The sequence below is a fragment of the Pleurodeles waltl genome, chromosome 8 (genome assembly GCF_031143425.1).
Source record: "Pleurodeles waltl isolate 20211129_DDA chromosome 8, aPleWal1.hap1.20221129, whole genome shotgun sequence".
NCBI lineage: Eukaryota > Metazoa > Chordata > Amphibia > Caudata > Salamandridae > Pleurodeles > Pleurodeles waltl.
In genome coordinates, this window is record NC_090447.1 from 154,945,178 (window position 1) to 154,972,458 (window position 27,281).

Below are 27,281 nucleotides of genomic sequence, written 5' to 3' on the forward strand. Positions count from 1 at the left end.
CTTCAATTTCCTCGCACTTATGCAGAATTCAGAGCTTCCAGTCAACACCAGACATCCTGCATTCCTGTACTTCTGCCAGTAAAAATGGTAATCAATGTGTGGAGGATCAATCCTACTGGACAGGAATGGGCCACTACTGTGATTGTGTGAATTTCCATGTAGAACCAATGTAGTCTTCAGATGATCATGGCATTGGCCTGTTCCTTCACCATGCAACAAGCTTACCATCATGTGCAGGGGCACCTTTTTCCCAAAAGCGTGGCATGGGAACAGAGAATGGTAGGATTTTTGCTGTAGTGCACAAGCTCTGGAGTTTCTCTCACATAAATATGGGGATATAGGGGGTTATTACAACTTTGGAGGAGGTGTTAATCCGTCTCAAAAGTGACGGTAAAGTGACAGATATACCACCAGCCGTATTACGAGTCCATTATATCCTATGGAACTCGTAATACGGCTGGTGGTATATCCGTCACATTTGGGACGGATTTACACCTCCTCCAAAGTTGTAATAACCCCCATTATCTTTTACCCAAAAGTTAAGTTTTTTAAGAACAAGTGTAAGTAGAGGGATCCATGCAAGCCACACTTTCATGGATCCTCCTGGGCTTCTGGGTTTCCGAAATTGCTGAGGCGGATACTTTTCTTTTGGAGCTGCCACCCTGGGCTCAAGTACTGCAGCTATTTCCTATGAAAATAAAGAGGAAATTTGCATAGTTTGATGTTTGCAGTACATAAGGGTAAGAAACGTTGATGGGAATCCACCCTGCATGCCCTGGGGCTTTAGAAATGCTTAGGGTTGGTAATGTAGTCAGAGTTCAGCTGACCCTCGGCCCAAAAAGTGCTGCAACCCCAATGGAAATTAAGTGGAAATTGGGATTTTAGGCATAGTTTAATATTTCCAGAGAATTATGAATAAGAAAATGTAGTGAGATCTACACAGGCCACACCAACGTGAATTTTCTGCAGTCTGTACTTTTGAGCAATGCCCAGTGTGGATACGATTCCCTGCATGCCAGCCAAAATACTGCATTATCCCTCTGACAAATTGAGTGGATTTATTGTAGAGGTAGTTTGATGTTTGCAAGGCATTACTGCTAAGAAAAAGCGTGGAGTTCCATGCCAGCCGCACCACTTGGACTTCCATGAGTCTCTAGTTTTCAGTGTTGATTTGGTTTGTGGGTGATGGTAGAAATATGGCTCAAAAGCTGCTGCCAGTGGTGCCCATATTTGCATCCCTGCTGGATGTTGATGTCTTCTAGTTCACGACTTTTACCAGAGGTCTTTGGCATGGCAATAACATATTGCAGATAAGATTGTTGTATTGATTCAGAAGCCACTCTGGGTATTTGGGGGCACCTACTGCGCAAAGTGGTACCTAACGGAAGCTAAAGCATCCTACATTAGGGTTATGGGGATGCTGGAACTTGAAACCAGGATAATTCAGGTAATGTAAGTGAAAGCTAATATTTTCAAGTGTAGCACCACCAGCCTGATTTTGACACTTTCAAAGGCGTTGAACACCTTTTAAAGCAGATCGCTCAATAAGAATATATCAGGTGGTATACCATACCACTGTGCAGTGCAGCAATATTAACAACAGAGCTTTATTAACAAAGTCAGAATAACGCAGTCATTTTTGAGGATACATGAGTGTGCGGGCCTAGACACGGGCAGAGTTTACAAATGCCAGGTATATAACAAAACAGAACTATCTGTATTTGAAATAGGCATAACTTGCCTGCACCCACCACATGAGACAGGATTAACGATGTGATAACTGAGCCCAGATAAGGGTATTCGCAGGGCCGCATGCTAGAACTACAGTGTCAACTATGGGTTACGTTCCGCAGCTGGAGCTGTTATACAACTGGGGGACAACAAGTAATGTGCGCCAACGGGGTTGCCCGTCGGCCTTCAGGCCCTCACGCAAGTCCTCCAGAAGAGTATCCCAGCTATCATAGATGGGGTTTTGTGTAAGCCTCTTGTTTCCTCTCTATGTAAGTCTTTACTTTCCATCAGCGTCTAGGCCACCATTGAGAGCGCCCAGGTGGAATGTATAGGGTGGCAGCTGACTTCCCACTATGGGTAATCAGGCACTTAGCCGGGATAAGGGTCAGGTCTGTAAAGCGTGCCACTGCTTTGTTTATCTGGTTCCAAGTATTAGTCCCAGCAGGCACACCTCAGAGGTGGACAATGTGGAGAGGCCTGTACACCATGTCAGGTGTGCCATGACTTCCAACCAGTACAGGGCAAGCCACGGGCATACCCAAAATGCAGAAAATCTGCATCAGGGGTGAGGCACTGGGGGCAGGCAGCATCTGTACGGTAAAAGTATTGTTTGATTTTGTGGGGAGTTAGGTAAGCTCTGTGTTGTTTATAAAATCATGCGTTGCAGGATACCAGAGTGGGGAAGCTAATATTTCCTGCCACTTGTTATCAGTACAGGGACGGCCCAAGTCAGAATTCCAGTATTGGCGCAGTGTGGCAAGAGGAATCTCTGCATGAGTATGCAGGGGCTACCTATCCATCGCGTCAGATGTTGACCCCTTCCCATTACATGTAGGTACTGGATTGTAAGGTGCATAGTTGGTCCTGCTGTTTGTCTCCCCATCGCATTCCCAGTGACTGGATGAGGGAAGCGTGCAGCAGAAACAGCCCTGGAGGGAGCTCAGCATTCATGATATGTTCCTCTGAAGAAAGGACGACCCCATTCGGATACAATTCACCCACACTGCAGAGCCCGGCCTCGTGCCAGGGACCCAGTTGTAGCACTTCCAACCTCATATTATGCAGTGCACTTGAAGAGATATGGGTGCAACAGTGAAATCCTACTGTTCTTCCTGTGCATGAAATCATGGCATACAGGAAGTTCCGAAAGATTGTAGTGACCTCTCAAAACCGCATCCTCCATCTTCTATTGTTGGAGTGCAGGCACACTAGCACCCTTTCATGTCATCTTGACCTCTTTTTTGATGATTTGATGCTTCACGGGTGGTCAGCGTCAGCTTGGCTGCACATCCTTGTATCTCTTGACCAGATTTTCTCCCTAAGCGAGCACTACAGGAAGTCCAGCCTACTGGGCCATGACTTTGATGTACTCTTTTATGGGTAGTTCCTCTTCACTCGTGGCAGTCAAACTCACCATAAAGTGATAGTTTCAGTGTTGTCTTTCTAGTCATAGGCTTTGTTTTTCTGATAGAAAACCACGATGGGGTGTCTTTCTTCTAGCACCGCATCACTGTCATATACTACTGAGCTTTCTTTGAAAGTCAAAAATTGTGCAATATACTATCTCCAGAAGGACGGTGCCTATCGAAACCTGATGTCGTTCACTGGATACCAAGGCCAAATCAGAAAGATTACCACCTTCAATTCAAGCTCTCAGCAAACCAGTGGTGTGAGCAGTTTCTACCAGGGCTTACTACAATAGAATGAGGCATAACGGAGGGGCGTGGCTAGCAGGCCCAAGATGGCAGGCGCGTCCTGAGTTCATGAAGCGGCAGACTGGGGAGGTGACCGCATCGCTGGAGGTAGCGGGTGAGCCTGTGGACCCCAGCTGACGTCTTGCCCAGCCGTGGGGGGCCACGTCAACTACCGCTGAGGTGTCGTGAGTTTGGGGCGCTATGACAGGGTGTTTTCTCACGGCCTGGGCACTGGGCTGGGCTTGGGGCGCAGACCGTGGGTGGAGACTGCCAGTGCTGCTTGCCGTGCCCCAAGGCGGCCCTAATGAGTCGCATTATACGGCCGTAGCGTCGTGGTGGTGGACCACCCTTCTGCCCTCATCCCCTGTGAACACGTTGGCCAAAGCGATTTGAGCTCCTCGCCAGGCTTGAAATATTTGATCTGGGGGCCCAGGGAAAGACATTGATGGCGGAAGCACGGTCTGGCTGGGGGGGAACACACTGTTGGAGGAACAGTTGGAATAGGGAAAATATAGCACCTCTTGCTGCAGATGCCCAACCTTGCCACCATCTAGTTACTACACAGTATTCGGACTACGCTGCCCACTGATACACCAAGGGCGGTACAGACACTAGTCCTCTCTGGCTGTCTGGAGTGTCAACTTGTGCACTGATATCTGCAATGGGGAAGGGTGCCGGGCGGGCAGCCAGTTCATGGTGGTTGCTGGCGCGGTCCTTGCCGGACCTCCCATGCAGATGACCGCCTGGAGACACATGTGCAGACATCCCACAGGCGTCTACAAATAGGCCCTAGTGTTGGTAACTACAGCGACTGGGCAGTCATACCATCTGGACTTAACTACGTCACAGTTAATCCATGCTCCACATTTACAGCTGTCCACTGGCCTGGAGCTGCTCATACTGCAACATTGTTATTCCCCATTCAACGATCGCAATCGGGCTCCATGCTTTGCCCCCTTGCCTGTGCCCCTTTGTGGATGTGTCTCCTGGGCCCCTTCGCTCACCAAGGCGCACGCAGGCGAGCCCTCCTTTGCGGCACACGCACCACGATCTAGATCCCTCTGATGGACACAGAGTGAATTCTTGATTAACACTACCTCTAGCTCTGGTGCAGATAAAAACACCATACTGCCAGCGCCTCTTCTACATGCCAAGCAATTAGGAATAGCAGAGAACTTGCCAAGTGTACCTTACCGGACCTGGTCTCTCTAACGCTCAGTACCCGTCAACTAGCCAAGGGCCCCCTACGTTCAGGTAACCAACCTGTGACACTTCATCAGACGTAAACTATGACGCTCACATCTGGAGAACATACAATACCAGAGCTATCATACTCAGCTGTGTCCCGTGGCACTAAGTTAGGCTCTGTAATACAAGCTGTGGAGAAGATTAGTGCAAGTTTCGAGCAGACGCGCACATCACTTGAAAGCAGAAATGATAGCGTTACATTCCCACCACTGTAAATTGGTAGACAGAGTGCATGGCATGGAGCACACGCTAACAGAAATCCAACCGACGACCCATGAGTCAGCCTCCTTGGTGCAGGCCCTAATGGATCGTGTGCGCATGCTGGAGAACAGAGTGGAAGACGCGGAGGGCCGCACTACATCTAACAACATACAGGCGGTTAGTCTGCCGAAGGGGTGGAGGATCTGGATGCTGTGGCCTATGCCGAGATCTGGATCCAGGACCTCCTCCCCTGTGCGGGGCTGTCACCTTTCTTCACTGTTGAACAGGCTAATTGTGTGCCTACTCGCCAGCCGGCGCTAAAACCAGGTCTTTTCTAACTTCCGAATTACAGGGACCGTAACTGCATCCTACGGGAGGTGCGTAAGCTGCAAGTAATAAAAGTGGACAACATTCCAGTTATGATTTTTCTAGACTACACCATGGTGGTGCAGAGCCAGAGGAGCTCCTCCCTAGCTGTCAAGAGGCTTCTCTGCGAACTAGTCATACCTGTTGTCCCTCCGCTTTAATAATGTTATACGTTAGACATCCCTCAAACACCAAGCCTGGTGGATATCCCTGCCTCACTGGGGCTGTCCACAGACATGACAATAGCACACTTCCTGCATGACCCACACTAAAATTTTCACTTGGAATGTGAGGGGCATGCACATACCCGCGTGACGCTATTCTATCTACCCCCATCTCAAGCGTAGAGCCGCACACATAGCACTATTGCATGAGACACATTTAACACTTACGGAAGCCCACAAACTCCAACAGCGATGCCGTGGTTAGGTGTTCCCTACTGACCACTCTTCCTGTGCTAGAGGTGTACTGATTTGGGTATAACCAGAGAACCCTTTCATAGCAGACGAAATCATGATAGACACCGATGGTCGATACGTACTTATACGAGGATGCCTGGATAACTGCCAACTCCTGCTGGGAGCAATATATGCCCCCAATACTGACCAGACCTTGTTTTTGCATACACTGTCAAACAAACTGTTCGGCTGGCGTGAACTCCCATGGCTCCTTGGTGGCGACTTTAACTCTGTACAGGATATAGACTTAGACCGCTCCTTTCCCCCGTTAACACACACACCTTATCCGTATTCAATGCCCAAGCACTCAGCGAATGGCTCCTACACTGGCACTTGTGGTCATATGGTGTACCCGCAACCCCACTCTGTGCTCATACTCCTTCTTGTCTTCACCACACAAACTACATGTTCGACTTGATTGAATCGTAGGATCACCCAACCCCCTCCCAGCTATCCAACACTTGGATTATTTAGGACGTACACATTTGAACCACAACCCTCAATTCCTACAACTTGCATGGGGGGTCAGCACACCTGCCATACCCACCTGGTGACTCCAACCCACAGCGCTGGAAGGCCCAGTGTTTTGGCCCCCTTGGTACCGCCACAACAGAGTACTTCAAACTCAACAACAATACTGCCACTGATAGATTAGTGGAGGTGGCCTTCAGGGGGCACTGCTTGGGGTTGAAATGGAATATTCGAAAACAATTAGATGTTGAGGCCGCATGCATTGAATGCAAGCTCCTGCGACTCCATCTCGGTCCCTGATCAGATATACACCTCACAATTGGCAGAAGCACATCACAAACATTCCTTAATATTGGAGCGGCTGCGCTGTCTAAACTACACAGCACACTCATCCCCTATCCATGCCGCCTTGGGTCGGGCAGGGCGCCTGCGAACATGGTCAATATGCCAAGACCAGTCCAGGCAGCCCGTTCTTTTGCTGAGATCTTTGACGTGACACCTCCTACATACCCCGCAAGAAATACATGTGGAATAAACGCAACATTACACTTCACTCTACCAATCAGTCACAGACACCAGTTCATATTTCCTCAAAGCATTTCACTGTATGATCTACCTACTCACCATCACATCAGAGCAGCAAGTCGAACAGGACAAATCCATTACACCTTTTGGAATATGTGAAGCCATTAGGGCCTTGCTGACTGGAAGGACTCCAGGGCCAGATGGCCTACCAGCCGAGGATTACAAAACCCATGCCCATGCCTTGGCCTCCCGTCTACTCACCCTATACGAAGCAGCCCTTACAGCCTCCCTCCTCCCTGAGTCACTGCCGGAGGCACTACTTATCTCCCTCCCTAAACCTGCTCTGGGCTATTACTTCTACCTAGCCCTACTCAACACTGACTATAAAATATTGGCAAATTGACCACCTGGTGCCCTTGGTCTCATCTCTGATCCACGCTGATCAGAATGGGTTTGTCTCAGCATGCAACACCTCACTGAACCTGCGCACCCCCTCTTCCAGGTATCCAAATATTCTGCACTTTGATAACCTTACTCTGGTTGCCTGGTATTAGACCTTGAAAAGACCTTTTATTCGCTAGAATGGAGTTACTTGTTTGATGCCCTTCCTAAATACGGTATTGGGACTCCTTTGCTCTGCCTGCTCTGGATGCTATACAAGGCGCCGTTGGCTAGAGTTAAGACAGGTTCCTATATATCAGACCCAGTACCAATCTTCAGCGAGACCCCCCAAGGATGCCCGCTGTTGCACCTGACTCTTTTTGCAGGGTCATCCCCAATCATTTTGCCTCCTTCCTCCTATCTTTTCGCACCTGTTTTTGTTGGCTTTAGGACTCTGGGCACTTTACCACTGCTAACCACTGCTAAAGTGCATATGCTCTCTGTGTAAGTTGCGTTGTTGATTGGGTTATCCATTATTGGCATATTTGATTTACTAATAAGTCCCTAGTACAGTGCACTAGAGGTGCCCAGGGCCTGTAAATCAAATGCTACTAGTGGGCCTAGAGCACTGGTTGTGCCACCCACATTAGTAGCCCTGTAAACATGGCTCAGACCTGCCACTGCAGTGTCTGTGTATGCAGTTTTAAACTGCCTGTTCGACTTGCCAAGTGTACCCTTTTGCCAAGCCTAAACCTTCCCTTTTTATACATGTAAGGCACCCCTAACCAGGCCCTAGGTAGCCCCAGGGTGCAATGTATGTTAAAGGTGGGACATGCACTGATGTGTTTTAAATGTCCTCACAGTGAAATACTGCCTAATTCGGTTTTCACTGTGCAAGGCCTATCTCTCTCATAGGTTAACATGGGGGCTGCCTTTAAATATTATTAAAGTGCAGATTCCCTTTGAGCTCATATAGAAATTTGGAGTTTGGGATCTCTGAACTCATAATTTAAAAATACATCTGTGAGTGCATTTGGTTTTTAGATTGTTAGTTTGAAAATGCCACTTTTATAAAGTAGGCATTTTCTTGCTTAAACCATTTTGTGACTCTGCGTGTTTGTGGATTTCCCGTCTAAGTCAGTTTGACAGTTGGGCTGTTGAGAATTCCCTTTAGACAGTGATACAAAGCGGTCTGGGGTGTAGCCTGCATATCCTGAGCCATCTGAGCTAGAGAGGAGGGGGGTGTGGTAACTCACACCTGAAAGGGCTGTGCCGGCCCTCACACAATGCAGACTCCAACCCCCTGGTGTGTGTCTGGGGCCTGGACTGGACAAGGAAGGATTTTTCAGACAACTGAGACTTTCCTTTTCCTTTAAAGTTTGCCAACTTCAAAGGCAGAAAGGGGTATAAGTATTGGACCCAAAACCCCATACTTTTAGAATCTTTCTGGAATCAAGAGGAACTCTTCCAAGGAGAAGAGCTGAAGAACTGGAGGAGTACTGTCCCCTTGCTGTGTTGCTTTGCTGGGTTGGCGTGCAGTTGCTGTTTCTGCTTTAAAGAGAGCAAAGGGTGAACGTTGCTGTGTATCCTGCTTGAGAAAGTTCTCCAAGAGCTTGGAGTAGAGCTTGCTTCCTGTTTGAAGTCTCAGGGATATGAAAGATTCATCTTCCTACAGCACTGGGAACTGTGTGTTTTGTGCTGCAACAGAAGAAAAACCACTGCGACGCAGTCAACGAAGCTGCAGGCCTGCACGATGACCTGCAGACACCGCACTGCCCCGCTTTGCACTGTGACCCTGGTCTCACAGACGCCGGCATCGGAGGACTTCACTGAGCCACTGCTCACAGCGTGACCTGTGGGCCCCACACTCCGGCATCACCTTGCTCACACTGCAGCCTAGGCATCCCCGACGCCTCCGGTCCTGCTGACACCGACACCGCTGCTCTACACTGTGGCATGTATACACAGCTCGTGAGTAGCACAAAGCACCGTTCCGTCCCGCACCACAGCCCCGATGCAGCAACGCCAGCACCATCGACTCCAGTGTCATCAACAGATGTCCCTGTCTGTACCACGACCTGTGGATGCCGCACAGAGCCTGTCCTGATCTGCACCACCAACTTGGGCCTGCCGACGACAGCGCTTCAGCACTGATGATGCCTGCCATGTGACTTTCTGACACTGCACGTTGCACTGCCCCGCTTCACACCGCAGTCCTAGTCTCACTGACACCTCTGGAAGACCGTCACCGAGCCGCTGCCTGCACTGTGACCTGTGGGCACCGCATGTCGCACCGTCTCGCTTCACATTGCAGCCCTGACGCCATTCACGCCAGCGCTCCTGACTTCATCAGCCTGGAGTTGGATCTGCAACGCGTATGACTTCAAGGGCCTGACGACTTCCGCACTGACAACGCAACGCCAGCCACACGCTCTCCGGAGCTCACAGTGAGGATCACAACACCCTGCAAATCCAAGGTGCTGTTTGCGGGTCTTCCTGACACCGTAGCTTGCCCGCAACGCCGTGGTCAGCCTGAACAATTGGTTTTGTTGATCACTACGCCGTGATAGCCGCAGGTGGCCATATCGACTTCAAGGAACTGTATTTTTAAGTGAAATCCTGCAAAATTCATATCTTTACCACTGTATGTCAGATTTTTATCATTTTGCTCTTGTTTTACACAGATAAATATTGACTATTTTTCTAAAACCACGGTGGTGTCCTTTTGAAGTGTTTTCACTGTATTACTGTGTGTTATGTGCAAATGCTTTACACATTGCTTCTGTGATAAGCCTGACTGCTTGTGCCAAGCTACCGAGGGGGTGAGCAGGAGTTATCTGGGTGAGTATCTCCCTTTTCCTGACTAGAGTGAGGGGCCCTACTTGGACAGGGTGCAAACCGACTGCCAACTAGAGACCCCATTTCTAACACTCGCTATCTCCACTACTTTTCTCTTTAGCTATAGAACCCTTAGCCGCGGCTTTTCAGGCCCAAAGTGCAGAGTGGGGTATTTCCCTGGGAGATGAAACTCACGCAATCTCAGACGACCTTCTCCTGTACATTTGCAGTATACGTTCGGCCCCAAGTACGTTAGCCCAGACCCCTACCGACTTCACCACAATATCTGGCCTACGTGTGAATTGGGCCAAGTCATGTCTTTACCAGTTTGTCCCATCATACCTCGATCCCAACTTTGTACTCAGCGGTGTCCCTGTATTATGGCTACCTGGGGGTTCGAGTGTACCACCAGCCAACTGACTTGCTAGAAGGTCATCTAATGAGAGTAATAACAGCTATAAGATCCCAGATGTCATTCTGACGCACACTCCTGCTGTCAGTTATGGGTCGCAAAGCACTTCTTAAAACGGTAGTCCTCCCTCGTTTACTTTATTTTTTTACCAACTTACCCCTACATATCAGGCCCCCCTTCTTCTGCCCTTTGGGGGGAAACATGAAGAAGTTTATTTGGAACAAATCTTGCTATAGAGTGGCACTATCCAAACTATATTTACTAACCAGGTTGGGCTTGCGGTGGCCAACATGGAACAATATTATCTAGCCGCCCATCTTCAATGGGTGGCTAGATGGTTGATAGGGTTTCACCTTGCAGAGACTGCCGCACTCACCCCGGTCTAGCCCCTCGTGCCCCCACTTAAGCTCTTTCACGCTTGCTCTCAAGAGCTTTCACCCGCTCCTGCTCTGAGTTGCATATAGGTGTTATTGTCGCAGCCTGTATCTCACATGCACCACTATGCCCTATGCACCAGCTTTACCCCTATTGGGTACATCCACAGGCAGCAATACCACTTTATCCCCGGAGCTCTCAGCTTGGCTAGGTGCCAGCTTCCATACCCTAGGGGACTTCTACCGTGAAGGTACATTAATGCCCTATGAACCATTCATAGAAGAGGAAGGGCCTACCTATGGGCTACTTTCTTCTACACTCATCATTAATTGCAGCGCTGGGCAACAAGTGGGGAGACATGACAGGGGAACACCCAATGCTCCTTACTGTCCAGTACTTGCACGTTATGGGAACGCGCAGACATCTCACAAAATGGTTTGCAGCAACACCACGCCATCATATAGCAATATCACTCACATCACTAAGGCAACATTGGGACGACGATTTGTCACGACCATGTACAGACAAAGAAGAATGTGCTGCCATGCTGGAAGGCCCTATATGCATCCCCTGTAACGTTTGCTTCCACCTCATTCAGTAGTATGTCACCAAAAGACCCTATCTGACCCCTGATAAGATAAATAGATACTTTCACTGTGCTGATGCCCAATGTCCCAAATGTAATGTATTAAACGCTGACCTCCTTCACATGCTGTGGGCCTGCCCACTTCTAATTACTTATTGGCGTGACATCACAGCACAGTTGACAGCCTGCACGAGACGCACATTATCAACCACTTGGGAGGCATGCATTTTGGGGCTTTTTCATAGGAGCAAGAGACAAAGTCACGGCCTGCTTTCTCGATCTGGACCTGCTAACGACTAAGTGGCTTATTACAAGATGCTGGAAGGCACCTTTGCCTCCCTCCTCAGCAGCCTAGAAACGATCTCTACTAGTGTAGGCCCAAGCAGAAAGCATAGCGCTGCAGAAAGAAGATGCTTTAGGTCCCCACAAGCTCCCCCTAGCTGCCGCCTGGGATGCCATTTTACACGATTTCCAACATGAACCGAACTCAGCTTCAGAACACTGGGAAACGGAGGTGGGTCTGGATGTGGCTCCAACATCATCCTAAGATAACACCACACAAGTGATGTACAGGCAGACTTCATTGCACTCAATCCTCATCTGATCTACCGATTGTTGGGATTGTTGACTGCACTAATATACGTGTCCAATGCGTGTTTGGGGGTGGGGGTGGAGGGGGGAGTCAGGTGAGGGCTGAGGTCACCGAAGTTGGAACGGTTTGCCCCATTCAGTCATTTTTTCACTTCCATATGGAGAATCTGTTTGACATTCTGTGTTAATTGACATCCCAACATGTTGAAGGTAATGCAACAGGATACTTGTGAGGAACCAGAACGTTCCAGTATCCTGCATTGCATAAGTGATACAATATTTTGTCTGCTGCACCTGGTGACATTTCTGTATTTGATGTGTCTAATGCCCTAGTTCAGCGGTTCCCAACCTTTGATCTGGGGACCTCTGGGGGTCCGCAAACACTTTTCAGATTGTTCGTGACTGCTTAGAAAATTAAATATAATGAACAGATTAGGGCCCCAGCTTTCAGTAATAACTCAGCGGGGGGTCCCTCGATTCCAATAAAGATTCAGTGAGGATCCCCGGGCTCCAGTAATGATAAAGTGGGGGTCCACAGAAGTCAAAAGGTTGGGAACCACTGCGCTAGTCCAAACTTTGAAGGCAAGACATAGGTTATTCATATACCAATGGTAAGGCATTTTGTCTTGGCATGTAAATTCGATATCAATGTTTTTGTCAACCATCAACTGTTTTGAAAAACACAAACAATAAAACAGATAAACGAGAGAAAAAAATGAGGCATAACAGAAAATGTAAAGTTAGATGTGTAATGTAAGGATATATATCAGACATCTTAAGTGGGCGTAGGCTCACGCTTTGTAGAACAGGATGTGCTCTGCACTGTACAGCTAACCAGTACTTTCCCATTGGATATGGAATGACCACACTAGAGTACTTAACAGAACAATCATTTGCTATGCAATGGTTCTCGCATTTGCTTGAGTTAGAGCTATAAGCGAGCCCATTCAAAGCCCATGGTTGCTATGAGCATGAGTGCGAAGGAGAGAGACGAAAAGAAAAAGAAGTTCACTCGCAGTCAAGCGTATCGGCAATCGTGCAATTATCCATGTAACAGGGGCAGTCTGCAAGGCGGTAACAAAACCTACCCACTGGAGGGACAAACATAAAGCATTTACCAATGATAACAAAGGATTTTTGAAAGGCAAGCCCACAAATGAGTGAAAGTGATGGACGTGCGGTGGGCGTGTTTAAAAGCCCATAATACTTACAACAGGTCAAAGCAATTGCGCTCGACCTAAAAACTAAAGGGGCTCTAGAAACCTCATCCATTATCCATCAGTATTCTAATTTGATGAGTTACCAGTAGCCATTCTTGACCATTAGTGGGAGGATAATTTAGGTGTCTAGCCATTGTATTGTGATCTGCTAGTGAAACGTGACTTGTATCACCTATGTTGTGGTCTCTGGATTAATATAGTCAGGGTAAGCAAGGAGGTTTAATTATTAAAGATAGGATGAAACAGCTATCTCAGTATACCGTTTTTTTCAGTTTTATATGACTCTCCCTCTGATTGTTTAACAGTCTTGTAGCTAAGAGTGTAGGAAACCAGACTCTTAAACTGTAGTAGTGAGAGTTGGCTTTCTGGATTGGAGCTGAGGCTTAGCTCCTGAGAGCGAATACCAATCAGGAAATATACAGGTGAACACTTCCAAAACAATGTAGTTCAAAGAAATGAAATTTAATGATTAGAACGCCACAAACACTAGGAAAACTGGACATAGAGATCAGGAGTTATTACAAAAAAAACTACTTTCGATAGGGAACAAGAGGACACAAAATCCAGTGCCAGTTAATGAGGTGGGGCTTGCGGTAGGTCATGGTCATAAGCACACTATTCATTCACCACTGGCAGGTTTTATGGAGTGGTGGGCATCACATCATATGCATCTGACTTACATTGAAACGTGGTCAGGGAAGGGTTTGCAGTTTGTTCAATAAGCCTCTGAACAATTTCAGTTAAAAAATAGGTAGTGGGCAGGACGCCAGGGCCCACGCAGGTATCTGCAAGCCTGGAGCCTTCAGGCAGTTGCAAGCTTTCTAGTTATTCTTCCCAGTCTTCCGCTATAGGTGCTTTCCGTAGGCCACACAACTCTTCTCGTCTCAGTGCTACCTCTTCCACCTTGGCACATATGAGCATATCCACACTTCGTTCTGTTCTGGGTTAACGCTCTAGCTTTCCAGTGCACAGCTATCAGTCTATGAGTTATGAGCATCACTAGGTCAATGAACCATGTAGTGATGCCTCCCTCTTGTCCAGTCCAAGCAGACAGCTGGCCATACTGTGGAGGTCAGTACGACTCGTGAGGTCTAACAATTTGCTCGTTACCAGTAGCCACAGGTTGTGTGCTACGGGATAGTCCCAGAACATATGTATTTTATCAGCCGCTTTATCCCATGCAATGCGGGCAATGAGGGTAAGAGTCTGTGGAGTCTAGCCAGGGTAAAGCAGATCCTACGTAGTACATTGAATATATTAGAACCTGGCTTTCCATGAGACCTTCCTTGGATATAGGAGGGTTCTATCTCATTCCTTCCGAGTGAGATCTTGGCCGATGTCTTCCTGCCAGACTCTGTGGAGTGGAAGCAGGGGGTCTTGTGTATGTAGGGAAAAAGCTTGGTTCAGGATTGTAATTAGGTGGCATCTAGCGCCTACTGTGTGCAGAGCCTGTACAATGGGGTGGGTAATGGGTTCTGTGTCAGTGATCTGCCATAGTTGTTCGAGCTGCACAGTTAGGCACCTATGGGCTTAGAAATGGCCTGGTGAGAGCTGTCTATCCTTGCACAGCTGGGTGAACAGAACCTGGGCATTGTCTTGAAATGAGTCCCCCAATGTGACCATACATGCTTCCTCCCACAGTGTCACTCCAGCATCCCTAATTAGTTTCTTAAAGGACAATATATAACCTGTGCGTATTGCAGGTGTGTATGGGGCCAAGTCGGCCATGTGACGCAGACTCATGAGGTAGCTCTTGTGAGCCTCATATGGGAGATTAATAGTTTGATAGGGGAGTCCTCCCAGTGGTAGGAAGGCCTCGCCTACCACTCTTTGTGCTCAGTCCACTAGGTCTGCTCCCTCGTGTCGACCCACCAACCAGCAAGCCAGTCGCTGAAGCTGGGCTGCCAAATATTAATGTTCAAAGTTTGGAGCGCCTAGACCCCCTTTGTCCACTGTGAGCTGTAGTTTGGCTAATGGTATATGTCTCCTCCCTTTGTTCAACAGGAATCTGCTCAGTAGTGTGTGCAACATGCTGGATGTGCTGCGAGGAATTGTTACTGGGAGAATGTAGTGCTATAATCGAAGGAGTATGACTATTTTGGAAAGAGTCACCTTGCCATGACAACCGAAGAGAGCACCAAAATGTGATCTGTGGGTGGAGTGTAGCAATTGCTTTAGTGAGATTGCCATCCAAGAGTTCTACAGCTGTGTGGTAAATGCTGATGCTAAGGTATCAGAATGTATGTGGTTCCAAATAGAGGTGACCGTAGTTTTGTAGTGGGCAGGTTGGGTGAAGTGGGAACAAACAAGTCTTTGACCAATTCACACCTAGCCCTGAGGTGGCATGGGTTCCCTAGTTTTCGGTGAAGTATTGCTAAAGTGCAGTGTGAGTCAGGTCCCGAAACGCTGGGTCCTCCAATGTGGCTGGTTGTAGCCGCCATGCTGTTACTGGGGGAATCTGTGCCCCCATGACGTGCAGTAATAAGGGGTTATGTTCTGAGAAGGTTTTCCCCAGGTATTCAGTCCCCATGATCTGCAGTTGCAAGGAGTGGTGGCAGACAATTTGTTACAACCATACATTAATATCAGGCGGTGGTGAATAATAAGAATATTCTTTAGTGTGTGGGTATATTACGCGCCAGATGTGATGTAATGACCAATGTGCTAGCTATTGGTTAGGTCGAGTGCCACCGCAAGGATCGGGGAGGAGGGTGCAAGCGGTCCAGGAAGGGAGCCAGTATGCAATTAAATTCACCCCCTATGAGTCAGTAGGATGGAGAGGTTGACCCAGTATGATTGTTGGGCCAAACATTCAGGGCATATATGCATCCTAACAGAAGGGGTCTAATTGCCCCTCCACAAATACATAGCTCCCTTCTGAGTCTATTGCTGTGGTTGTTCTTTTGAAGGGTACTGTTGGTCTAATCCATATTAGGCCCTCCCAGGCATATCTTGAGTATGTAGTGCTGTAGCACTGATCTCCATTGAAAGCACGAGTCTTCTCAGTTGGAGACGTGTTTCCTGAAGAAAAGCTATCTGGACATTATGCCGTCTGAGGTACTGTTCCACTGCGTGGGGCTGCTTTTCACGGTTACTCTCTGGTATCCGCAAGAGCAGCTTGGTCCTGGCAGCACCAGGACAAGTCAAGAGGCGGTGCATCGAGGTTTCGGAGCTCAAGTCTTCTTCAGACCCAGTCTCATCCCACACCTCATGTAGGTGAGCTGACACTCATTTGATTGGTCTTGGTTTCATTCAGCACTGTGGGCCCGATTTAAGAAAGGTGGCGCTACACTTTTCTTGTGGTCCCTTGCGCTGCCCCCCCACATTCACTGCCTTCATGTGTGTGCTGTATTAAAAATACTGTGCATCATGGCCGAGTAATGAATAAAGGGAAGGGGCACTTCATTCCCCACTCCCTGAGCCTAATAATAAGGCTAATAATAAGTCTTCCTGAGCTTAATAAGGCCCTGGGGCCGACATTTATCTAAAATGACTACCCAACAGAAGTACTTTCTACTGGTTAATTAGTGAGTGCTACCTTGTTGGGTGAATGTTTCGTGCATATGCTACACTAGAGCTGCGTAAAGGACAATGGGTAATGTCTCAAGTGACCTTGTTTACGTGTAATTTTGACAATGTGATTGTTTCTCGAGCATCTTTATACAGAAATCAGTGACAAACTTAATCCTCATATAGACGACGACCCTACAGACAGAGTTGACTCTCCACCAAGCAAGGGTATTTCCTCTTAGTTATATGTAGTAAGTGCTTCTTTGTCTGGTAATTTCCTCATATTCCTCTGCATCAAGAACATACCATCAAAATTGACAGTAAACGCGGTCAGGTCCCTTTAGCAAGAATTTCTCAAAACACAAAAGACACACTCTGCATACCAGGATTTAGCTAACTGCCAAATTTGGTGTAAATCCATTCACCAGTTTTTCCCGTAGCCCTTCCTAAAGAAGTCTATAGAAAATGCATTGGGGATTTTGTGTTTTGGGGGCCCCTTTTTTCCTCAGCCCCCACTTGACAGATCACCTTGAAACTTTCCTTGCACTAACTAGTCAAAAAGTAGTACCTTTTTGAAAGGTTTTGTGGGGATTCGTCAAATGCTGCCAAAGTTATTAGCAACACAAAAAATACATTTCCTATGGAAACGCTGACCTATTAACTATAGCTACCTATATATGGGCTATATATATGTATGTGTGTATATATGTGTGTGTATATGTATGTGTATATATATATATATATATATATATATATATATACACACACACACATACATATGTACACACTTTAACAAAAACCAAGGTTACAGGGACGTTATAGTTTCAGAATTTACACACACAACTCACGCCCACGCCATGCACAAACTTCATCAATAACCTTACTGCAAATGTTGCTGTGATATTAATGATGTCATCCAAGATGTAAAATGAGCAATGTATGGCGAGGGCGCAAGTTGTAGTTACCTTAGGGCACAAGTTATAGTTTCTTGAGGTAACTCTCTAACTGCTGAATTTCTGTGGTTGTGTGTGTGTAAATTCTGAACCTAACTATAATGTTTCTGTAACCTTTGTTTTTTTTTTTTTACTGAATTTCTTAACACAGTGGGAGGTTGGCCACAGGGCCTGGCTTGCCGCCAACCCCGCATGCAGCCAACCCCAAACAGCTGGATGGGGTCAGAGGAACCAACTGGTGCTGAGGGTGAACCAGCCTGTGGTATGACAGATAGGTAGCCCTGCAGCCTCATGATGCCCCAGAAGGATTCAGAAATGATCTGAACATTCATAGTATGGACTTATGGGACTCTTTCATCTACCTCTGAGTCAGAAATGGCCCCAAAAACTATAGTTGTTTAAGGACGAGTTGTGGGATTGGCTCAAGAGTTGAGTGACTTCAGAAGCGAGATTGAGAGGCTTGGCGACTCTCTCAAGTCTTCTCAGGAGAACAAGAGTGACAGGACAGGGCCAACTCTTGCTGCGCATGGTTGAAAGACATTCTTAGGGTTTTGGCTACCTGGGAGATTGGGTACAGGCCAACTGCTGCTGCACACAGGCAGTGTTCTTGCAGTCAACCCAAAGTGCAAGGCCAAGGGGTGTGTGCAACCATGGTTAGCTTCTTGCAGTGAGTTGGGCACAGGGCTGTTTCCAGACCCAGCCCTGCAGCTGTCCTCCTACAAATGCTGTGCTCTACAGGGTATGGCTTTCCTTGGCAGATTGGGTGCAAGGCCTGGTCACTGGCCTGGTGCTGTGGTCAACCTCTGCTTCGGGTGTGCACAGCGAGAGTTTTGTCACCTGCAGTAGGTTGATGCAGATCCTTCTGCAATACACAGCTGAAGGTACTGCAGCCAACCCAGCTGTGCATGGCTTTTAGCCATGCTCAGCTGAAATAGGCCGACAGCAGGTGGTTGCGTGCAGGAATAGGCCACAGCACAGGCAGTGCAAGGACGTAGAGAAGGGTGCAAGTTATAGTTACTTCATTAAACTATAACTGGCGAATTTTAGTGGTTTTTCATTTTTTAAACTTAAGTGCTTATCTCATTTTAACACTTAACTGTAACATCACTTTAACCTTTGTTTTTTTTAAATGAATTTCCTTTTTTTTGGTACTTTTTGACCAAATTGTAAATGTATGTATTTTTTGACCTGACCTCTGTTTTTGCTAATGTTTGGTCAGGCCCACCCCTCCACTTGCGGGCAGTCTTTTTGTTGTGCAGCAGAAGGTTGCTCATAGAGACAGGCCCTGGCACCGAACTGCAGCAGAAGGTTGCTCATAGAGACAGGCCCTGGCAGTCAGCTCCTCAGCTGTGCACAACCTTCGGCCATGAGCAGTGGAGAGCTGGGTGCAGGGCCCGTATCCACCCCTCCACAGCTAGATGAATGACTGGCCACAGGACGCAGCCTCCAGCCAGGCCCTACACCCAACCGTATGCTGGAGGCCATTTTCAGTGGAGGTTAAGCCCCAATGCACAGATCTCGACAGGCACCCGTCTACTGCACACATCTTTCAGAAAGCCTTCCTATCGAGGTGTTGCTTTTCCTTGGAAGCATCATCTGCCAGTCTTGGTACCACGGTACAGGAAACAGTATTGTGGCCTGGTACCTGCAAATGCAGCTTTCAAAGGACAATGGCGCGATGGTGGAGGAGCCTGTTGTGCGACACCCAAGGTCAAATGGCTGAAACATCCTACGGGCCTCGCTGGGCCCTATGGTTATACTGCGGATCCATATCTAAAATATATATATATTTTTTTTTATTATTCTTAAACAAAGGGAAGTCCCTTGGTAAACACCTCTACCTGGGCCAGGGGTTAAGATGTTCTTGCCCTACCTGCATATGAGCCCTGTCTTTCTGTTTTTCAGGACCAAGGGACTGAATCCCCGAGCCCTGTAATTGCAACCACAGTTTTTCTAATGGTGTTGCGGCCAGCCAATCACAGATCAGTTTAGTGATCTACAGTATTTGATGACTGAGTGAAGAAAAAGCGCCCACAGCTAACCAGAAAGGAGTTATTTTTAGTTTTCGATACGCACAGACACCACAGAACCAGATAGCTTTAATACTCAATCCCCTTCTTGCCCACCTAACAAAATTCCCACCTGAGCACCTTTTTAAAAGCTAATTTCCCAAAATCTAGTGAACCCGTTAACACTAAATAAAAAAAAAAATACTTTGAGTAAAGTTCTACCCGAGTACCACATTTAGTATAATACAGTTCAGTCATTCTTTCCCATATCGGAGACCAAACTTTCCTATGGGAATTTAAATGGGAATTCACACTTTTGGGACCCCTCTTTTTCTAGGCTCCTGCTTGACAGGTCAGCTCATGAAGGAGCCATAGTGGATGCTTTTATTGCACAAAGTGCAGTTCTACAAAAACCCATCGCTCACAGTAAACTATGAAACATATTTCATGATTTCCTGTGTGATAAGGATTTCATCTTCATAATGTCAGCCCCTAACCGTTCTTCAGAGCTTAACCAGTGCCCTCGAGGGCTGTACTGCAGGAGGTACCAGGTTTTGAGATGAGGTTAAATAAACTAGGCAGCACACTCTCTGGTATTACTTTCATGCATTTGAACTACAAACAACATATTTTGTAAATTCCGCAAAATATGCTAATTATGTGGGGAATGCACTACATCCATAATCATGCAGTAAGTTGTCCATTGTTTATTAACAATTTATTCCTGAAACCAAACCTAAAAATTATATTTTCAGTCAGTTCATTTTGTTACCTGCATTTTGAAGAAACGCTCCAAGTACCTCAAAATAAAAGAAAATACACAATGGGTAACCTGTGCAATAATGTTCCATATTCCCATCTTAGGATTCTGGTGACATTTGCAAGCCTTGTGGTTTACCAGCTACTTGTTATCTATGTAGCTATCTATGGTGGTAATAGCACTTATGACGTTATGTTTATTAGAGTTTCTTTTGAAAATTAATGTGTGGGGCATGTGTAGATGCAGATACACATACTCTGCAAACTCCTGGCATCTAGTGTTGAGCTCGGACATAAACATCTGTTTTTTTTTTGTGTGTTTTTTTTTTTTAAGAAGTCTTTTGAGGCTCTAGGTAAATGAATGGAAATGCACATGGGCATCAGCTCTCCGGCTGTTTGGGTCGGCATGCTTCAGACATTTATTCCGCCGTCAGGGTCGGATGTGCTTCGCTCTGAGCCAAAGTCATGTACGCTCTTTGCCTGGGACTCTTATCTTCTGTTACTGATAGTCTTGGAAAATCCTCCTTTGCATCGAGTTTTCATCTCCTCTGTCGAGGTCCCTACGTCGGATCTGTGTCTTCAGGTTCCTCAACACCTGTTCTGTTGGGTCCCGCTCGAGAATGCAAGCACTGCGATGGGAAAACACCCTTTCGTTGCAGTCCATAGTGATATTCCAAGTATTCGTGGGCGGATCAACACACAGGGACATATTTATCAATCTCTCATGCAACGCAACACAGCAAGCCACCTTGCTGCACTGTGTGAAAGGGAAGGAATTCACTGTATTTAACATTATATGATGCATTACTGTCCTTTCCTAGGCCTGGTACACTTTTGGCTGCCTAGCACCAACACAGGCATCCCTTATGCCATGTTGCAGGTGTGTGTGCATTGTAGGCAGGATTGTTTTTGTGCAGGAAGGTATCCCTTCCTGCACAAAATCAACCCGTAGAGGCATTTCCCCTTACTTTGTGTGCTGCAGAATGTAGCTCACGTAGAAAGAGGAAAAACTAGGTGAAATAAAGACAAAGAAATAAATATATTTCTCCTCAATATGCCTCACCTGGGGAAAATTGCATTCTCACATTCCCCACGCTCACCCATGCAACTCCTCCCTGCGCAGAGTAATGCAAGGCAGCGATTTGCGCTGCTTTGCATTACTCAACATTTAGGTGGCCTTGCATGGCTTGATAAATCTCACTTAGGTTTTGCATTGCCCCTGCGCTCCCTTGTGTGATGCAATTGTGACGCAAAACCTTCCTAAATATGCCCTACAGTTTTCAATCTCTGGCTGGCGTCTGAGCATAACAACTCCACCTGACTCACCTTCCGCTCCAAAATGACCATCTGGAACCATCATGATCATAAGCTTGTTCGACGTGCCATGAACAGCACTGAGAAAACGCTATCATCAGGGAAGGTGTCAAAAAAGAAGAAGCGTAAGAAAAAGCCGCAGTTGAAAAAGTTGCAGCTTTCAGCTAGGTACCCGATTCACCCTCGGGCTCAGAGGTCTCAGACCAGGATGCCATGCCAGGCCAGGCGTCAGAAGACAACGGTGAGTACTAGTTCTCACCACTAAGTCACTGTCTGCCCGCCAGCACTGACTTAAGACCACCGAGCCAACTCCACCTCCGTGCTGAGCAAGCCACCCAAAGAACGGACCTGCCTCAATCCCAACGGCTTCCTAAGTTACCTCTAGGGTCATGGCACCAGCACCGATGGGCACCTTAGAGCTGAAACAATGGTTGACCGGTAAGCTGAAACAGCGTTTGGCGCTAGTCGGCAGACTCTGAGGAACAGGAGCTGCCAGTTCTTCAAAATCTTTAAGGAGAAGCTGGACTCTCGACAGCGAAGTCTGTTTTTTCATCCCCAGATGGCGAAAAATCACAAACCCTCCACGAAGGGTGCGGGAGATACTTCCATACAACAGGAAGCGGACATTTGAAGAGCAGCTAGCATTGGAGCTCCCTCCACCTCCAAAGCTGAAGAAACATCAAGACAGGGGCACCAGTCTGCTGCCCTCATGAGCTGCTCCTTCTCCTCCACCCCCAAAAGAACCTTCACCTCCTTCCCCAGTGGGCTCTACACATTTGTTATATGGGGAGGAGAGTCCTCATCCCTTATAACCTTACATCGCTCCCTATGACCCGGAGCCCTGGGATGATACATCGGGCAATTATGGGGTTGTTCCCACAGGTGAGACTTGACCTTTACCCTGCTAAACCTTCCCCTCTTTATGACACCGCCTCTTACCACAAGGTAATTCACAGGGAGGCCACCTTTGACAAGGTAGACCTACACACCATTGCAGAGAAGGGTGACACAGTTTTGGTCCATGGTCAAGCCTACACAGGATGCCTTCAAAAACCCTGTCAAGGCCAAAACAGTTAAATTTTAATTAACTCTCATGGTGAGTGTTTTGGCCTTGAGAGGGTCTTTGAAGGCATCCTGTGTAGGCTTCAGCCTCTGTCTTTCTAACCTGCCTTAGATTAGAGGCTAATTCTCGCCTGACTCGCTGGTGGTGCCCACTGTCTGTAAACGGGCAAATGGCCAGGGTACTGCGTACACCCCACCGCAAGATAAAGAAAGCAAGAAAATCGGAGGGGATGCAAGTTGCTACACAATCTGCAGTGCACTGGCGGATTGCCAACTTCGTGGGGTTGTTGTCCAGATGTGACTGTGCCCGTTAGGAGGAAGAGGGTGACCTGATACAGCATCTCCCTGACCTATATAAGCAATGGGCACAGGAGATTGTAGCGAAAGGGTAAACAGTCTTCAACACAACCATTAGATGCGCTCTACCGCCACCAGAGGCATTAACTCCAGTGTTCTGATCCACAGATATACTTGGCTCCGAGTCTCTGGCTTCAAGCCTGAAGTTCAGCAGCATCTGATCAACATTCCCTTTAATGGTTAACACCTCTTTGGGCCTTACGTTGATCAGATGTTTGAAAAGATAAAAAAAGACACTGACACAGCCAAAGCAATGGGCTCTCTCTAGTCTCCATTATTCTGTGTGACTTCATCACTCACAATTTCTGATGGCACCAGAGCCACCTCCTACCACACGTAGCAGCACCAGCCATAAGGCTCATGAGGCTTGCCTGTAGGGGAAACAATTCCAAGGGCAGGTGTAGAGATGGGGAAAGTAAGGGAGCCTCACCTGCCAAGCTGTGATATTTTTTTTTTCTCTCCCTCTCTCCCTCCCTCCTCCTCCCAATCACAACACCTGTCGGAGGATGTCTGCAGGGGTTCCTTCCACAATGTTGAAACATCATTCCAGACCAATGGATTCTGTCCATTGTAGAGCAGGATTACTGCCTGGAGCTCACTGCCCCACCACCAAACACCTGCCCCTGCAAACATTCCCTTTTACCAGAACACCAGGGGCTCCTCCAGTAGGAGGTAGAGGCACTCTTACTCAAGTGGGCCATAGAGCCTATGCTTCCCCCACCTAACATAGCAAAGGGGTGTACTCCCTGTACCTCAGGCCCCTACTAGGCTACAGTCCCTCAAAAATTACATCCCTTCGAAGCATTTCCACATGGTCACACTCCAGGACGTTATTCCACTGTTAAAGCAAGGCGACTTTATGACTGCCTTTGACTTGAAGAACATCTATTTATATATCCTGATTCGCCCTGCACATAGCAGTCACCTCAGATTTATGGTAAGTGGACAGCACTTTCAATTCAAAGTTCTAGCTTTCAGCGCATCCACAGCCCCCAAAGATTCACCACATGCCTTGCAGTGGTAGCCAGTCATCTCCGTAGGCGTGGCATCCACATCGTCCGTACCTTGATGACTGGCTGATAAAGAGTGCAAGCCAGCGGCAGTGTTTGGCTCACACATAAATCACCATAGATCTCTACGATCTCGGTTTCACCATTAACGTGGGCAAGTACCAACTTCAACCCACAAATTCCTAGGGGCAATACTGAACTCAGTCACCAGGAAAGCTTATCCCAATCCTGCACGGGTCTAAGCCTTCCAGCTCACGTTGTTGGGGGAGATGATTTTTACCTGCGATGTGTTAAATATTGTTAGTTTTGTTGTATAGGAAGGCTGGTATTGTGGACCAATCTGGTGGGGGTGGAACGTTAGGCATGGAACCCTGGGGGGTTTGTTGTACCAGTGTTCCAGAAAAGGCAGTTGCAGCATGGACTCAGGGACCATCGGTTGTGAATGAATAAACTGCAATCACTTACTTGATACCCTGACATCCTTTCATCTGGGAAATGATGACCAAAGCAAAATCTTTCTGGTGCAAAGACCAGCACGTGGGAAGTGCCTTTGGAGACCAAAGAAAAAAAACTAAAACAGACAACAGCAGGCGCTGTTTGTGTTGTGCTGCTAATGGGAGATAATGCTAAAACAGGTAGAAACAATATTTTCACCCTTTTTTAGCACTTACTAAAAGACCACGAATCTAGCACATATAGTGCAGTTTCTTCCCCTGGTATCACCAGATCGCAAGGCAATCATCAGGGTTGGTATACAAATAAACTGATATCTGATGTGTAGACTTGTACACTGGGAAAAAAAAGTAAAATTTTCAGAAAATGCAGATATACCACCCTGCATCTCCAGAAGATTAGATTTTGATTGTGTGTTGAAAAATCAAAGCTTTAAGGAGTTGAAAGGACGGTCTGTAATAAACTGCCCAGGGGCCGGTAATCTAAACAGAGGTTTTGTTTGGCACATTTTACATACTGTGCTATTTGGCTTCATTCATTTTTCAAGCGCTGTTTGGTGGCTGTTAAAATCAATGTTTTTACTTCATTTCTTGCCTTGAAAAGTAATTAGGGAAAACAACATACTCATTAGGTAACACTTTGCTTAGCAGGACTTTGGTGCTGATTTCCTTCACCCGGCCAGTTTATGAAAACCTGCACCTAGGTTTTTGTTTGTCTTGTAACGCTCTCCGTAACATTTTTTTCCAATAAAATTAGCTTTTTCCAGTCCTTAATTAAATATTATTTTTTACTTGTTTACCTTAGTTGTGGAAGCAACCTGGTGCATGAACAGTGCGACAAGTACCGACGCTGCTGCCAGTGCAAGAGACGCCTGAGCAACGTTGGAGAAACCAACATCTGGTGTGACTCAAGATACATACCAGGAAGCCGAATAGTGATATAGCGTCTAGCATTCTGTTCCTTCATCTGTTTTTTTTCTGATAATGTTTGTGGTTTAAAAACTGCACCTGAATGATAATGATGGCTATCTGATTGACATGTAAGCTATCTTAAGTTTTCTTAAAAAAGATAATGTGAAATAAAGAAAGAATATGTGGCCAGACAATAAATGGGCCCCATCTTTGCCATGGGAAGTTCTTGTTATATATCTGAAGACTAGACTCAACTTTGTGTGATTTTGTGTCTAATTGTTTGTATAATGTATTTATGTAATCCTCACTTGGCGTACACAATCTTGTAGATTAGAAAGTCTCCTGACCCTTCACTAATATTTATCACTCTGTTGCTTCACAGCTAGGGTTTGTGCTATGTAAATTAAAATGCAATCATGCTCCTTTACAAAAGGTGAAGTAGAATGTACATTGCCCTTTGCTTCTGCTACTTGCCTTCAGTATCCTGTGATAAGAGCACTGTTAGTATATACATCCACTACCCTGAGCATGGCTAGGGTCTTACTCATGTGAGGAGATGCTAACTAGGGAGAGACGAGGTGGATCTTGGACCAAGAAAATTGATTACTATGATTTGTTTACTTAATGTCGATCATCCCTTTCTTCATGAATTGTTTTTTCTAGCTGACTCATTCCCATTCCTGCCAAGAAATGGATATTCATATGGATCAATCTTTAAACGTCTTGATATAGGTGCAGCCTGTTTCTCAAAGTCACTATGATTGTCCTTGCAGAAGGATGCATCTTGCAAGGTTTTGCGTTACTTTGCATCAGGATGGCACCCCATGTGTGTTAGATCGGCATTCCTATGTAATCACCTATGGGTTTTGATGCAAATCCCCATCTACTACCACTGGGAGCAATGCAAAGAAAATTATATATCTTTTCGAAGCAGGCATAAAGTTGGAGCATTGTTTAAATGTCTCCAAACTTTGAATGTGCACTGTATAGTACAGCATGCATACAAAGTGGGAAAATTGTACAGTATGTAAAAGTATAGGGGCAATTTTATCATGGTTTTGCTTTGCACCATGCCAGGGGCGCAAGGGCTACGCAAAACCTAAGTGAGATTTATCAAGCCACGAACGGTCACTGTGTGCGGCTCGATAAATCTGGAGTAAAGCAAGTCACTGCAAACAGCTGCCTTACGTTACACGCCCCAGAGAGGTGTTCCATGGATGGTGTGTGGGTGGTCCCACACATCCAGCCATGGATTTTGCGCATTCCCAGATTCAAAACTCAAAAAAGGGGAAAAAATAACCCACCTCCAAATGTAAGCTCTACATAAACTTTTATACAAATGACATCAATTATCTAGCATAAAAGATTTTTCTTTATTCCTAGATTCATAAACAATCATGATGTATGGCACTCAAAACCCAATGATACACAGAGAATCCACCCCCCCCCCCTTATACAATAAGGAATATTACACTCTTAAGTACCAAGCATACCATACACATTCCTAGGTCAATGAAACTGTGTTGTACAATGCCAAACCGGTATCTCAAATCACAAATCAAAAAAGGGAAAAACAGTCAATATCATGAAGATGAACCATCACGAAATAAAAAATAAAAACAGGGGGAAGAGGATTGGAAAGGGGATGGAGGGGGCCGGGTCTCTGCTCAACCAGATCTATTGGAGTTGTTCACAGTTCTGGCTGCTCCCAGTTCCATTAGTCAGCAAGGCGCAGATATGTTTCAAAATGCTTATTGTACTCTATTAGCAAAAATTGCAACTCTCCATACAGGCATGTTATGCACGATACGGTGTCAAGTGGTCTGGCAAACAAGACCACAGGCCA

At 46.6% G+C, this 27,281-nt stretch overlaps 1 protein-coding gene across 2 annotated transcripts in view; it reads left to right on the forward strand.

Annotated features, from left to right (window-relative positions):
• CCDC81 (coiled-coil domain containing 81) overlaps window positions 1-25,677 on the forward strand; it is a 292,165-nt gene extending 266,488 nt beyond the window's left edge. For both annotated transcript variants that reach the window (XM_069203991.1, XM_069203990.1), the window contains exon 15: window positions 25,329-25,677. In XM_069203991.1, the coding sequence (XP_069060092.1) occupies window positions 25,329-25,467 (139 nt within the window). In that variant the 3' untranslated portion in view covers window positions 25,468-25,677. The remainder of the gene's footprint in view (window positions 1-25,328) is intronic.
• Window positions 25,678-27,281: the final 1,604 nt, after the last annotated feature.